Raw genomic sequence first — 13,071 nt, forward strand, 5'->3', positions numbered from 1 at the left:
CTCTGAGGGGATTAGACCGAACCTCGCCTCTCCAGCCAATCCATCAACATCCTGTGTTTGTGGTCCTCATGGTTGTACGGGCAAGCTGGAGGTTTGTGCCCTTTCCGCAAATGTGGATGATCTGGATGCTCAAAGGTCATTCCAAAACTGTCATCTGCCTGACCGCGGTATAGATCTGCTGCCGGAGTCGCAGGACGCAAAGGCGACTCGGTCATGGGAGGAGCGAGATGAGGAACCCCCGAGGCATCGACTGTCACGGGCGCTCTGCGTCCATGTGGACTGGCTAGGCGGTTGCGGATTTGGTCAGTCCAGGCTTTGAGCGGCCGTGGTTTGCGCGGTGGCGATGGAGACCGAGAACGGACAGACTTGATCTTTTGGAGCGGCATTTCATCTTCTGAATCGGTTTGGGTGGCGTGACAAACCATGCCCGATCTCGTTGCTGTCTCTGCCGCCGTAGTAGGGGGCGGAGGGTGATTGACTCCTTGTGCTTTTGCAACGCTTCCTCCCTCAAAGGGAAATTCTTGGACTTCTTCGACCGGGACTGTATGAAGCCCGGGCGTGCTCACGGTGATGGTAACGTCTACCATTTTTCCGATGAGTCTGTGACAGTGTGTGGGTGGGTGTAAGTGTGATGCTGTGTTTGTTGATGAGGATTAAGCACTCTTCGATCTGGGGAAGATGAAACTGAGAAGGGCGCAGTCTCTGGGGTTAGGGGACACGGACTATTTATACATGCCTTCATCGAACGCGTGTGACGGCATACAAACCCTTGTCACGGAACGGAAACAATGGGTACAACTGGACGGGTCCAGCATAGCGTGCACAGCCTCGGATCAGACGGCCAATAGCCATACTCACAGAATTGCGATCCCGCTCAAAGCTGGGGCAAGATGAGCAACCGTTTCGACGAAATGCCGAGAGAAGAGCTGCCTTGATGCGAGAAAGCTGGGGTTTCACAGCGAAGAATTCCCAAAATCCCATTTCCGCCGAGAATAGGAGGACAGTATTCATTGTATTGGCATTATTTCCGAGCAGAAGTGAGGCCGTTCGAGTATGTTCCGGGTAAGAGTATGCTGTCCGAATCAGATGATGGCCAAACAAGGTGGAAAGAGCTCAAAGCCTGTGCAGCTAGTGAGTGACAGGAACAACGCCCGTTGGCCAACTACGCAAATCTGGGGTAAGAGACGCCGTGACTGGTAGCGCCGACTCGATCAAGCGAGTCATGATGGACGGGAGTGATTGAGTGGAATACAAAGAGGTCGGCGAATGTGGAGGCTTGAGGTTGAGGTTGATGTTTTGCAGTGGTGAGCGATTTACCGAGACATATGGGGTGACAGATTACCGTACGATACAGTAACACATACCGAGAACCCCTCAATCACCGCTAAAATCCCTCGTCAGCCACGAAATACGTGTGTCATCAGTCACCAGATTCGTTTTCACCAGTACCAGTGTGACCAGTGGAGGCATCTGGAGGTAATTCCACCTCGATATTGTCCAGACCGTCTCACGCCACTCACACATTTCTCCCGACCTGCCATGATGCCAACTGACATGGACGGAGTACGTCGTGTCCACGATAATGGTTCGAAATCTTGATAAGCCTTTACAAACACATTCGCAGATAATGATGGATCCATCAATATAAAAGGTTGGTCAAATGTGGGTTGGCCTCCAGGGATAAAATCTCATGCACCAACATCACTGCAAACGTCCATTGAATATAGGACTCTAGCTTTAACAATTACCAACAGCATTCACTGTGTATATCGTGACAACATGATCTCGGAAACAGCACCGGTGAGCAAGCCAGGTGGCTCCGCTTTTGCCCTCAGTCGCTGACAATCCCCTGCAGGTTGCCCAGGCCCAGGACAAGAGTGAAACCATGTCAGCCATCAAGGACAACGCCTTTGTATCCTTCTACAACGATTGCGACGTGAGCGAGTATCTATTCAAGGAACCTGCATTTAAGCATGGGTTCCTTCCACTGGAACCGGAACCGGAACAGCCCAAACAGTCTCAGCCAATTCCGTTCAAAGCGAGAATGAGACCTGCAGAGCACATAAACACCGGCACCACCCCTCCGACCACAACGGTTCTAGAGAAGAAGCAAATGGCACCGACACCTCTCAAAACAGCCACAAAAAACGAAAGCACTTCGGAAAAAGGGGAGAAAGTCTACGAAAGGGAAAGGAGACCTAGCTTCGTTGAAGTCTCGGTGCCCCATCTTCATGAGGAACATCCCCATCACCATCGGCGGCATTCTTCAGAGACTCATCTGCCCATGAGTTGGTGGCCAGATACGGAGACTGTCGCCGAGCATGTATGGGTGGAACGCGAGGAATGCGACGAGGATCTTTCTGCGGACGAGGAGGAAGATGCCATCGAGGAAGCTTTCTATGCTTCTTACGAATAATTAAATTTCCGACGAGACACACATTGGGACGACTTCGGCTTTCCAAGGGCATCCGCGCAGGGAGTTATTTGGCAGGCAGCGAGGTCCTTTCGGCATCGGGACGATTGTGATGACAGACACGAATTTTTCCTCCTGTATATACTTATTACCTTTTAGTGCCGAAGTCAGGCGGATACTTGAGCAAAATGAAAACCTTGTACGACTCCCGAACCAGACAGATTGATGTCGAGCCAGCATAGATTCACCCTGTAGACTCTGCTCCCATCCTGTCGAGAGGACACTCGTCTGACCTTTGACGGGTCATGAACTTCCAGTCTCTTCTAAACCGCAGATGCTGCTTAGATCGTCGAAGTAAGGATCCCTTCGCGTGTTCTCCGGTAGTCTTATATATTGGTCTCACGGCAAAGTCGAAATGAACTGGAACTGAACGAAATTCAATATTCATTGCAATTATCTCTTGGTGACAACGTCTCCTTCTCTGCTGACCAGTACGCTGAGTCTTTCGCTCGACCATAGATAGCAACCACACCGGCCTGGCCACCGAATCATAATCCTGATGCTGCTGATGCTGCTGCTGCTGTCTTCCGATCACTACCCCAGTAGTCTGCATGTAGCCTCTCTCTCGCTATTAAGCCACGGACTCACGCACGGTGTCACCCGCCTCAGAAGTTCCATCGTGAATACTGACCGGAATGTGCCTCAACTTGGCATCACCATGCATCACCTTTGGCACCGTCACTCTCAGCAATCCGGCATCCAGCTTGGCATGCGTGTTGTCGCGGTCCACGTCCACCGGGAAGTTGAACGCACGCATCAGATCGCCGATCTGCCGCTCGTGGACGGTCAGATGCGGTTCTTTCTTTGCAGCCGCCTCTGCCTCCTTCCTGGTGGCCTCGTCTCCCTGGGCGGACGGTGGGCCGGATGATGGGACTGGGACGGCTCTCTCCTCGCGCTGCGATTCTTCCTGCGGCGCCTCTTGACCTTCTCCTCCTGCCGTGGCCGGTGTCGGTGTCGGCTCAATGGTACCTCCACCAGCTCCAGCTCCAGCCTCAGCGCTAGCCTCCTCGAGCATATCTGCTTCTGGGATCTCCGGACGGTGGATTTTGCTCGTCACCAACAACGTGCGAGTCGATGTCCAGCGCAGATGGAGTTCCGACTTGTCCTTGATGCCCGGCAGTTCGACTTCGAGGTAGAAGCTCTTGGGCGTCTCCCTGACATCGCTCTTGGGCACGTGCACGTCTTGGTCCTTGTCGTGGAAGACCTTGTGCACTTTGTGCGCGAGGAAAGGGATCGGTACGTGGTGAAGATGGTGACTCTTCTCGGGGAATGTGTGTGCCACGTGCGTGGTTGGGTAGGGGTCTACGTCTGGGTAGGCGTAGAAGTAAGACATTGACATGAGTGTGCCCGTTGGGTGAAATAGCGGCAATGTGGAAAATGTGTTTTTCTTGTGTGGTCCTTTGGTAAGTGTTTTGAAGTATTGTTGGTCTTTTCTTGATGCTTCTACTCAAGAGAGGTGAGGATGTACAGTGCTATTTGTTCTTGATGCCTACCCAAATCCGCCAACATCTTGCCATGCTGGCTAAGACGCCCGGTGCATTGGCAATTCATGTTGGCTCGCCTTTGGTGTGGCCTAGATGCCACGAGAGTGTTCGCTACTGCATCACGGGACAACATTCAACCTGGGATCATGAGATGCCAGAGTCTGGAGTTGGCCTCGGCAAGCGCCGTGCAGTGTTTGTCGTTGCATGAGTGTGGAGTGATTTGAAAGGACGATCTTTCGATATCTTCCGAGCAGCTACAGTAGTTAGCTTGGAACGGGCGCCCACAAGGAGCGGACTATGGTAAGTGATCTGGGCACCATGTGGGTGACGTTTCTAGGCGCACCAGGCTAGACGAAGAAGGCTCGTGCCCCTGAAAAGAGGGGCTTGTATAGCCGAGTGCCCGAAATGCCTCTTGCTGAGCACACCCATGATGCACCCAATCATGACCCAGCCACGCCCAGCGTAACAGAGCTATGCCGTGCTAGGCTCAGCAGTCATACGACGGTGATACTTTGTTTCACTCAATGCGTGCTGAGCACAAATCCTACCTATATTTTTTTCTCGATATATATCTTACTGAGAGGCACGCCTGTTACTTCGGTCTACTCACCCCAAGACACTAAGTACAAGAGCCCAGTACACAATCGATCTAAGAGTTCGAGAAACTACTTCAAAGTCAATCGTTCACCTTTCCGCAACCCAAATCCGCAATGTTGCGAACAACAATCCCAAGGTCGTGTATGACCAGAATCAAAACACCAGCCTTCTGCCAGTCGTTCTCAACCATGCGACCAATGTGGTCAGAAGGAGATACAGGCGCTGTGAGATCAGGTGGTATCGCCGCAGGGTAAGTGTCGGCAACCGTCTCTGATGTGTGCGATCTGGCGTACTGACTTTGACGGCAGTGATTCGTTCACCCGCAGGGAACAGTCCATTGAGAACGTGTGGTTCAGGCAGCATGAGATCGAGAAGTGAGTAGACCACCTCTTTACAGCTTAAGGCTACTGAGACTAATCGGGTTACAGCATCAAGAAGATGAGAGAAAGGCTGAATGCTCAGAAGAAACAGTTGGCCGACTTCGAAACCCATTTAGACGAAATGGAGAAAGCCGCTGAAGAGAGAAAAGAAGCATCGGGACAAGGGCAATGACTTGCGAAGAACATGCTGTAATGAGGTTATGACCAGGGCGTTCGGGCGGCTTCGCATCAAACAAGCCAGAGGTTCTGCAAAAGGCACATCGGCGTTACGGGAACAATTCTTCAGCCGACACATGGTCTAGAGTTCTAGAGTTGCCCTGGCGAAGTCAAGAAAGAACATGAAGAGTTGAAAGTGTCAGAGTCGAGCCTGACAATGATGGCCAACATAATCGTAATGTTTCCACGACCAAGATCGAGTCTGGAAAGCGAATGAAATATTTCAACTTTGTACTAGCCGCAGTATTGAGCTTCGAAACATGGGGAAAGCTCGATTCAGCCTACCTGCCCTGTACGGGTCAGCATGATCCTTGTTAGCCCTCAATCGTAGATGTCAAACACCTCCGAACGAGGTCATCTGCGAGAACAAGATCTGTTAGCGAGAATTCAGAAAGTGGCGTACACTGTAGGATGAGGAAATCCGGGGAAAACGAGAAACAATCAGCAAGACGTGGGTCCCGTCCATGCCGTCCCTTATGTAAATGATCACACCACGCATCCAAGCCTGCACTCGAGTCTGAAAATTACGTGGTCCGCGAAATGCCGCAGCAGTATCGACTCAAAGGGTCTCGTATCGGCTGGTCGATGGTCATTCGATGGTTTCATGTTCTTCGCACTGTGCAGTGGTCCTTTCTAGGGCACCCTGGACTTTTTGTGCTTCTCTTCTGACGGCTGGAAAGGAATCCACCCAATGAGCCATTTCTTTACAATTGCCCATTCATGGTTGAACTTGCTTCCAACATTGGGGATGATGGACCTTGCATCATGCCAGTTCTACCACTAACCGGAAGTGCTTCAATCACGATTATCGGCGCATCAGACCACAAGCGGGAGATCCATGGGCCATGTCATGCATCGTTGTTAATGGACCGGAACTTGGAAGCCTGAAGGTTCTCCGCCGCTGATGTTCATGTGAATGCTGTTTCGGGTAAGCCTTGATCAGTCGTGAGTTCATAAGAAGCCAGGCATTTCCTACCTGTCGTTGCACAAAGTCACGAGCAACATTTGAAACCACAAAAGATCCTACAAAGAAAAGACGAAACAGTCCGAACGGCAATCAAACATGGCATCCAACGGTAACGGAGCACCTGACGGCGAAAACCTGTACCACATCCTCTTCTCAGTCTCCAACAGCCCTAAGGACGTCAACGAGGAGGTGGAAAAACTGCGTATTTGCGGCACATTCACAGACCTGAAAGCTGCCAAAGCCTCCGCACACAAGACCTTGTTCGAGGCTGGATACGAGCAAGAATGGTTCACCGAATACGATACCCAACCACAAGAGTTCGACAAGCACAACATCAAGAGAACAACGGGTCTGTGCGTGTACGCAGTAGCTCCAGATAAGACTGTCTTCCGCATCAGTGTTGCAACAACACCAAACGTTCAAGGCTTCCAGGCAGCAGGAGGAGACCACAAGATCCACTTCGATTTATACCATGTGGTCCAGACCAATGTCGAGTACAGCGAAGATGAGAGCGGTCTGGCGAGAGAGACTAATGTCGAAGGCTCATTCAAGACCTACGAAGAAGCGAGGAAATTCGCCAGCGAAGTCCTTCTTGCTCCGGAGGATGGTGTGACGAAGGAATCTTTCGAGCAGTATGATGAGGCTGGCCCCAATGAGAAGGATTGCGGATTTGGCGAAAATGTGATAGTACATGCCGTTGGGCAGAACGGCGAGAACATCTTGGTTAGTGTGCTGAAGGGGCAAGAAATGGAGTCGGTGAGGCTAGCGGAGGCGGCCATGAGAATTCGTTCGTTCACTTGAATCAGAAAAACATCGTTCGGGGAGCCGGCGCAACTCCCCCTCCCGGATTGAAGTCATTGGAGATTTCAATGGATACATACCGACGTCTTGTAATGGTCATTTGCGTAATTCTTTCTCCCCTGTGAAGCCGAAGCCGAAGCTGTGCAGAGAGGATTCCTGGCTACCAGTAGCATACGTACTGTCATGGTGCAGCAGGCATCGACGTTGGGGAAACGTCTCTTGCTAAAGTCCCCTAGTCAAGATCTGCCGTAATTCCTCTCAAGCAGGCTCATCTTGCATGAAGAACTGTGGTCTGCTGTCTATGGCTCGCAGACGGCCAGAGTTGAGGTTGTCACGTGGACAGCGATGGTTGTCTGGCCACGCATAAATATTATTCCGGATCGGCAACATCCGGCTTAAGTAAGCATTTCTCCGCTTCCTTTCGGTCCATCTAACTTCATTCAAACCTTTTCCCTCGCCAAATGTCACACCACTTCTTCGTTTGCAACTGCTGACGAAAAAGGGCAGATGCAGATATCTTTCGATCTACTCAATGATGAAGACCTTCCAAGCATTGTGGCACTCGTCACATGCTGCGGTTTCCCATTCCAGGCCATTCTCTCCGCAACTCTCGGACATGATGATCATACCATGCATTGCGCACATTAGGAATTTCAACGGTAGGCTCTCAACGTCGCTGGCTACGTTGCAGAGCATCACATTGTCACAAAACCGCATTGAGAATATTTATGACCAGGGAGTAGACCTTGCGAGTACTTACCTATAATCCAAGCACACATCGCGCGCAAGAACATCGCTTTGCGACTCCACCAATCCCCGTGAACCATACCGAAACCATGTACATTCCCAGACAACAAGATTTGGCAGGTTCCGAGTCGCTACTCCTGTTAGTACCGGTAGCAGGCCTTGAACCCCCTGGGTCTCTCACTTTCGCGCTGCGAGCAGCTGTTCCGTCTACAGGATCAAGCACAAACAGCACAAGCGAAGATGCAAACAAGCCAGTCTTCGGCGGAGCAGCAACTGCTTTCATCGCAGTCACCATCACCGTTCTCATCTTTCTTGCATTTGTTGTGGCGTAAGTTGGATTTTCCACATCTCCCAGTTCTCTCCCCCAAGATCGAGACTGACGTAAGTGCTACATAGATGGACAGTCTACCGCAGAGTCAGCAACGGCGAAGAAGACTCCGACACCGAATCGTCTACCTCGGAATCAGCCTGGCGTGTCGAGCCCGAGTATGCCTCGCCCAACACCACAATCACCGCCAAACACCGGAGACGAATAAAGAAGCTGGAACAGGTGGCTCCCTCGCAAACCCTGAGCCAGTGGCGCGCCGACAAGCAAGAGCACCATGTCAAAACGTTTGCGACCATCTCCACAAAATTGATTTGCGCCATCTGCCTCGACATAATACAGGACTCGGACACGATCCGTGAACTGCATTGCTGCCACGTCTACCACGCGAACTGTTTGAACTTGTGGGTCGAAAGAGGCCATCATGACTGCCCGCTATGCAAGTACGATATCATTCTTGGAGCGCAGAAAGAGGCGCAGAAAGAGCATGGACTCGAGCATGCGGAATCTGCCGAGACATCACATCCCGGGGAGCAGCAGGACGGACCACGCGAGCATCCCGCCGTCACGGCCTCGAGAGAACTCGAGGTCCGGATGCAGCAACAGCAGGCCAATGGAACAAATGGAACAATTCCACACAACGAGGAACAGACTACAAGCCATGGCGCCAACGCCGAGGAGAGACGCGAAGAACCGGCAGCTTGAGGATATGGAGTCAGATACTGTGAGAGTGATATAGCCACTTAGGGAAAGCCTTAGCCTTGTACAACGGGCGAAGCACCTCGGAATCCCCACTCAGACGCGGGAACCAGAGTCGAGCTCGGCCACAGCTGTCGGTGTCAACGCTAGACATGTGGCGCCGAGCAATACGACTGTTGGAGCTTGACATTGACCTCGACCGCCGGTTTTCCGATTACGGCAGAGGCTGTGATGGCATGCCTGGGTGCACTATGCCGCAAGTCATACCTATAGCCCGTCCTGGCATTGCTGCTCAGTGTCCCGGGTCTGTGCAGCTCTCGCTGCGCTGCAATCATCTGCTCGTGCCCGCAGCTCACGATCAACTCTTGACGGACTCTTGGTGGAGCCAATGCTCGACAAGATGCTACTCACTTTTCCTGAGTGTCCCCTCCCCACGATCGTGACGGCCGAGCCGCTTTTACACGCCTACGATGAGTCAACTCTATCTCCATCCACTACTATCTGGGGACCTTTATGACTGAGGATGGCACCAGTGTCGTGTTCGTGTCACCTTGTCCACGTGTCGATCTGCTGGTCTAGAGTGGGTATACGGAACGACGAGGACAATCCCAATTCTATCTCCGAGACGATCAGCCAGAGCCTGAACATTTTCCGGCAACTGGCGCCATGAACACTGCAGATAACGAGAGTATCTGAAGGTTCGATAAATTAATCTCAATCTCAACCCATTAATATCTAATCTATGCCGATTGACGCTCATCCTCGCCTGCAAGAATTTGACTCTCTTGGGAACCATGACAATAACACATCCAGCGCAGAGAGTAAAAATCCCCAAGCCTGATCTGCATGAGCAACTAGACTAGACTTCACACCGGCTTCTTGACCCATCAAGTCTCCATCCAAACCCCGTCTCGTGTGAACGTGCTCAGCTCGATGAATTCCTATAGAAAGCGTTGCCCACCATCCCCAAATCTATTGGTACAAGAAGAGGAAGAAGAAGTGCCCCCTTGACGCATGACCATGAACCACTGTCGAAAGCAATGTTCCGTAGACTTTTCCTGAACCTGAACCACACTCAAGTCTATTTTTTCAACCTAACCAAGTAAAATGCCGGTATTCTGCTATACCTTCCAACCCCCTGGACTCGACTTCTTGCTTCAATCCTTCAAGCGTGTCCATTGACCCCGTTGACCATGGGAGCTGGAACACCCGCCACCACACTGAACTGGCCTCCCGCTCCGGCCCAAACCAACTTCTTGTCCCTCACGGCAGTGTTGTCGATGAGCGTAGCAATCTCCACGTCATCATCGGTACCAAGGCCAGTCTGATAAGTGGTACTAAAACCCCAGGCATAGGCCTTACCGTCCTTGTCGATGGCAATACAGTGGTCAGAGCCAGCTGCAGCATAAACGGCGTTGATGTTGGGAATTTGTGTCGGAATAGTCAAAATTCGAGGATGTCCAGCTGAATCACGGACAACATCGTCCTTTGGCAGATCCGAGACTTTGATGCCTAATTGATTTCCATCGAGTCGTCCCCAAACCAGAAGCTCGCCTTTGTCGGTGACTGCAACAGTATGATGAGCTCCGCCTTGGATGCAAGTAACCTTCCCTTTGCCATGGAGGCTCTCGATGACGATAGGGTGATGAACATCGGAACCCTTGCTAGCACCAGACTCATCGAATTCTTTGGGGATTCCGGTCTGACCGAAATTGTTCAACCCCCACGAATAGACGTCGCCTTTTTCGGTCACGGCGAAAGAATTATACGCGCCAGCACCAAGCTCGACGATATTCTTGGGCAGACCGATGGGCATAGGAATCAAGCTGTTCGCGGCTCTTCTTTCCAAGATTCTCCGTCCAAGCTGATCCTGTTGACCAGCGCCCCAACCGTACACGACGCCTTTGTTTTGGAGGGCAAGAACGTGATTGGCACCTGCAGCGAGCTTGGTGATTTTACTGACTCCTTTGACGAGTTTGGGCCGGGATTGGATCAGAGTCTTGGGGTCGAAACCGAAGATGCCTTCATTTGACCGGAACGTGCCCCAGCCATAGACATCACCTTCACTCGTCAGGGCAAATGTGGCACTGTCGGTACATGCAAGTTGTGTAAAGGTGATACCTTGCGGAAGGTCGGACATGTCGACTTCGCCTGGGGTGGATTCTTTGGGATTGATGGCGGTCTCCGAGCCACTCTCTGAATCACTATCACTGCCATCATCATTCTCGTCCATGTCCCGTAATCCACCTTCCCAAGTAGTGTCTCGGCCCAAAGCACCCTGGTCATTCACACCCCAGGTGTAGATTTTGTTGTCATGTGTGAGGGCCGCAGTATGCATTCCACCAACAGACAGAGAGACGACGCCGACGCTTTCTGGACTCAAGTTGGGATTGTAACGTGGTCTCTTCACTTCAATCTGCCCTTTGGCACTTCCGAGTCCGAGTTCTCCTGAGGAGCCTTCGCCAAAGACGTAGACATTGAGCTTCGTTGTAGGAGCATTGTTAATTGCTGCCTTGGCTTTGGCTTTCTTCGCAGTCGTAGCTTTTGTTGCAGCTACCTTCCTCCTCGGGGCTTCCGGTGCTGGCGGAGGAGATTGTGCCTTCACTCTCTTGACTCCGTTGACTTGAGGTTTCTCCTCAACCTCATCTTCAGCCTTCCGCTTCTTGGAGGTCTTTGCAGGTGCAGGAGCTGTCTTTGCAGCTTTGGGGGAAATCTTGGTGGTCTCCGTTGACTTCTTGCTTGTGGTAGCCTGCTTGGTCTTCGATTCTTTCGTAGATTTTGTGTCTTTTACGGCTTTCTTCGGTGCTTCCGGGGCGGCTGTCTTACGAGCACGAGCAGTGGCCATGGTGATGAGATGGTAACGCGACGGCGACACGGCGACTCGGCAAGCAATTGAGGGGAATCCACGTGAACGCGGATCGTGGTAGACAGGAAGAAGATAGGTATTGTACAAAGCAGATGAGTTGTTTAGCTGTGAGGTGAACGATGTCTCAGAGACAGCAATTCACAAGTCGAATGGAGGAGGTATGAACAGCAAATACTGAGGAGAACAATGAACGAACGAGGCGGTTTTGCAGGCGAAAAAAGTTATTGTTGTGATTGGACTCGACAAACGCGCTAGGCAGGGATCATGGGCATTCACGACATGACATGATGACTCCGCAGCTGTCAATGCTTTCTGACTATTCACGAATACTGCCTGGCAACAGTGATTCAATTGCGGAGTTTTCATAAAAGACAATATGCGAACAGGCTTTGCGGAGGAATAAGGTCATTGCTATAACAATAGGAGACCGAGGGGAGACGAAGACAAAACAGATGGCCTATTGTAGTGAATGGATTGCTCCATGCCTTTTTCATGTCTCTATCTCATTATGCCTGCAGTCGCTTAAGAGGGTCACCTATGAGGGACACAACCATAGCAGGCTGCTGGTTATCATTTCCATCGAGGTACAGTTCATCTCTCATTCCCACGCTCCAGAAAGTCCACTGATGTTGGCCCATCCGCGCTGCAAGTGGCTTGATGAGGAGATGCTCTATCCAGCTCATTCAGACCACTTGCTTCAGTTCTCGATTGCCTTTCGCTCGAGGATTTGGCGCATTCTCGTTTTCCTGGATGTAGAAACGACGAAGTAACATAATGGCTTCCTTTCTGAAGATTCCTCCATAGCTTTTATAGCCGGCCTCCAGACCTTTGTCAGAGTGAACCGCCAGCACACTCCCGTTGCCTCCAAACCGGTCATTTCCACAGCCGTAGTAGACACATCGAATGCCGTATTGTCGCAAGGCAGAAGCACACATGATGCAGGGTTCGACAGTAACATAGAGGTCGGTTTCTCTGAGTTTGCTGGCCGGAAATTTGGAGAGGAATTCTGATATGGCGAGAAACTCGGCGTGACGAGTACCGTTGAGCGATCGGTTGGTGTCATTCATTCCACGAGCAACCACTGCGCCGTCGTAGACAAGAACACAAGCAACAGGTGTTTCTCCCCCTGCGAGGGCTTCTTCAGCGACGTCGATTGCTTGACGCATTAGATATTGATGTTTCTCGAGGTCTTTGAGGACTTCAGGATCGAGCTTGTCCTTGTCCTTGATCGCATCAGCCTTATCAGAGGTTGCCATGTCGTCTGAATCTGAAGAAAAGAAGTATTCTTGGGAATCTTTGTCTTTGAGAGGCAATATCGAGGGATCTCCAGGCAGACACTGGAGAGAAGCCATGATGACTACATGGTGGCTTTTTGGGAAGGAGAAAGAAAGACCGACTGTTTGAAGGAAGGCGCTCTGTGGAATGAATGTACCGACCTCGGCTAACTTGCCGCATTGTTTGCATTCACTTTCACCCGGCTCGGTACTGTACCAGGCTCAGAAGTTGTTCATTCGTA

At 51.4% G+C, this 13,071-nt stretch overlaps 8 protein-coding genes across 8 annotated transcripts; 4 read left to right on the top strand and 4 right to left on the bottom strand.

Annotated features, from left to right (window-relative positions):
• Nucleotides 1–11: 11 nt before the first annotated feature.
• On the bottom strand, nt 12–587 carry PV05_04316 (uncharacterized protein; the record flags this gene model as incomplete). Its single annotated transcript, XM_013460715.1, has 1 exon — nt 12–587. The coding sequence occupies one exon, from the start codon at nt 585–587 to the stop codon at nt 12–14; it is 576 nt and encodes a 191-aa protein (XP_013316169.1).
• A 923-nt stretch (nt 588–1,510) lies between these two features.
• Nucleotides 1,511–2,827, top strand: PV05_04317 (uncharacterized protein). Its single transcript, XM_013460716.1, has 2 exons — nt 1,511–1,800; nt 1,856–2,827. The coding sequence occupies exons 1-2, from the start codon at nt 1,780–1,782 to the stop codon at nt 2,414–2,416; spliced, it is 582 nt and encodes a 193-aa protein (XP_013316170.1). The 5' UTR covers nt 1,511–1,779; the 3' UTR covers nt 2,417–2,827.
• Nucleotides 2,828–2,852: 25 nt separating this feature from the next.
• On the bottom strand, nt 2,853–4,157 carry PV05_04318 (uncharacterized protein). The gene has a single exon (XM_013460717.1). It carries the CDS (start codon nt 3,810–3,812, stop codon nt 3,045–3,047), a length of 768 nt encoding a protein of 255 aa, XP_013316171.1. The 5' UTR covers nt 3,813–4,157; the 3' UTR covers nt 2,853–3,044.
• Nucleotides 4,158–4,742: 585 nt separating this feature from the next.
• Nucleotides 4,743–5,106, top strand: PV05_04319 (uncharacterized protein; the record flags this gene model as incomplete). Its single annotated transcript, XM_013460718.1, has 3 exons — nt 4,743–4,804; nt 4,863–4,928; nt 4,983–5,106. The coding sequence occupies 3 exons, from the start codon at nt 4,743–4,745 to the stop codon at nt 5,104–5,106; spliced, it is 252 nt and encodes an 83-aa protein (XP_013316172.1).
• Nucleotides 5,107–6,213: 1,107 nt separating this feature from the next.
• PV05_04320 (uncharacterized protein) lies at nt 6,214–6,918 on the top strand (the record flags this gene model as incomplete). Its single annotated transcript, XM_013460719.1, has 1 exon — nt 6,214–6,918. The coding sequence occupies one exon, from the start codon at nt 6,214–6,216 to the stop codon at nt 6,916–6,918; it is 705 nt and encodes a 234-aa protein (XP_013316173.1).
• Nucleotides 6,919–7,754: 836 nt separating this feature from the next.
• On the top strand, nt 7,755–8,695 carry PV05_04321 (uncharacterized protein; the record flags this gene model as incomplete). Its single annotated transcript, XM_013460720.1, has 2 exons — nt 7,755–7,993; nt 8,062–8,695. The coding sequence occupies 2 exons, from the start codon at nt 7,755–7,757 to the stop codon at nt 8,693–8,695; spliced, it is 873 nt and encodes a 290-aa protein (XP_013316174.1).
• Nucleotides 8,696–9,393: 698 nt separating this feature from the next.
• PV05_04322 (uncharacterized protein) lies at nt 9,394–11,715 on the bottom strand. Its single transcript, XM_013460721.1, has one exon. The coding sequence runs from the start codon at nt 11,532–11,534 to the stop codon at nt 9,855–9,857; it is 1,680 nt and encodes a 559-aa protein (XP_013316175.1). The 5' UTR covers nt 11,535–11,715; the 3' UTR covers nt 9,394–9,854.
• Nucleotides 11,716–12,010: 295 nt separating this feature from the next.
• PV05_04323 (uncharacterized protein) lies at nt 12,011–12,930 on the bottom strand. Its single transcript, XM_013460722.1, has one exon. The coding sequence runs from the start codon at nt 12,905–12,907 to the stop codon at nt 12,239–12,241; it is 669 nt and encodes a 222-aa protein (XP_013316176.1). The 5' UTR covers nt 12,908–12,930; the 3' UTR covers nt 12,011–12,238.
• Between the last annotated feature and the right edge of the window lie 141 nt (nt 12,931–13,071).

This window comes from Exophiala xenobiotica (assembly GCF_000835505.1).
Source record: "Exophiala xenobiotica strain CBS 118157 unplaced genomic scaffold supercont1.3, whole genome shotgun sequence".
NCBI lineage: Eukaryota > Fungi > Ascomycota > Eurotiomycetes > Chaetothyriales > Herpotrichiellaceae > Exophiala > Exophiala xenobiotica.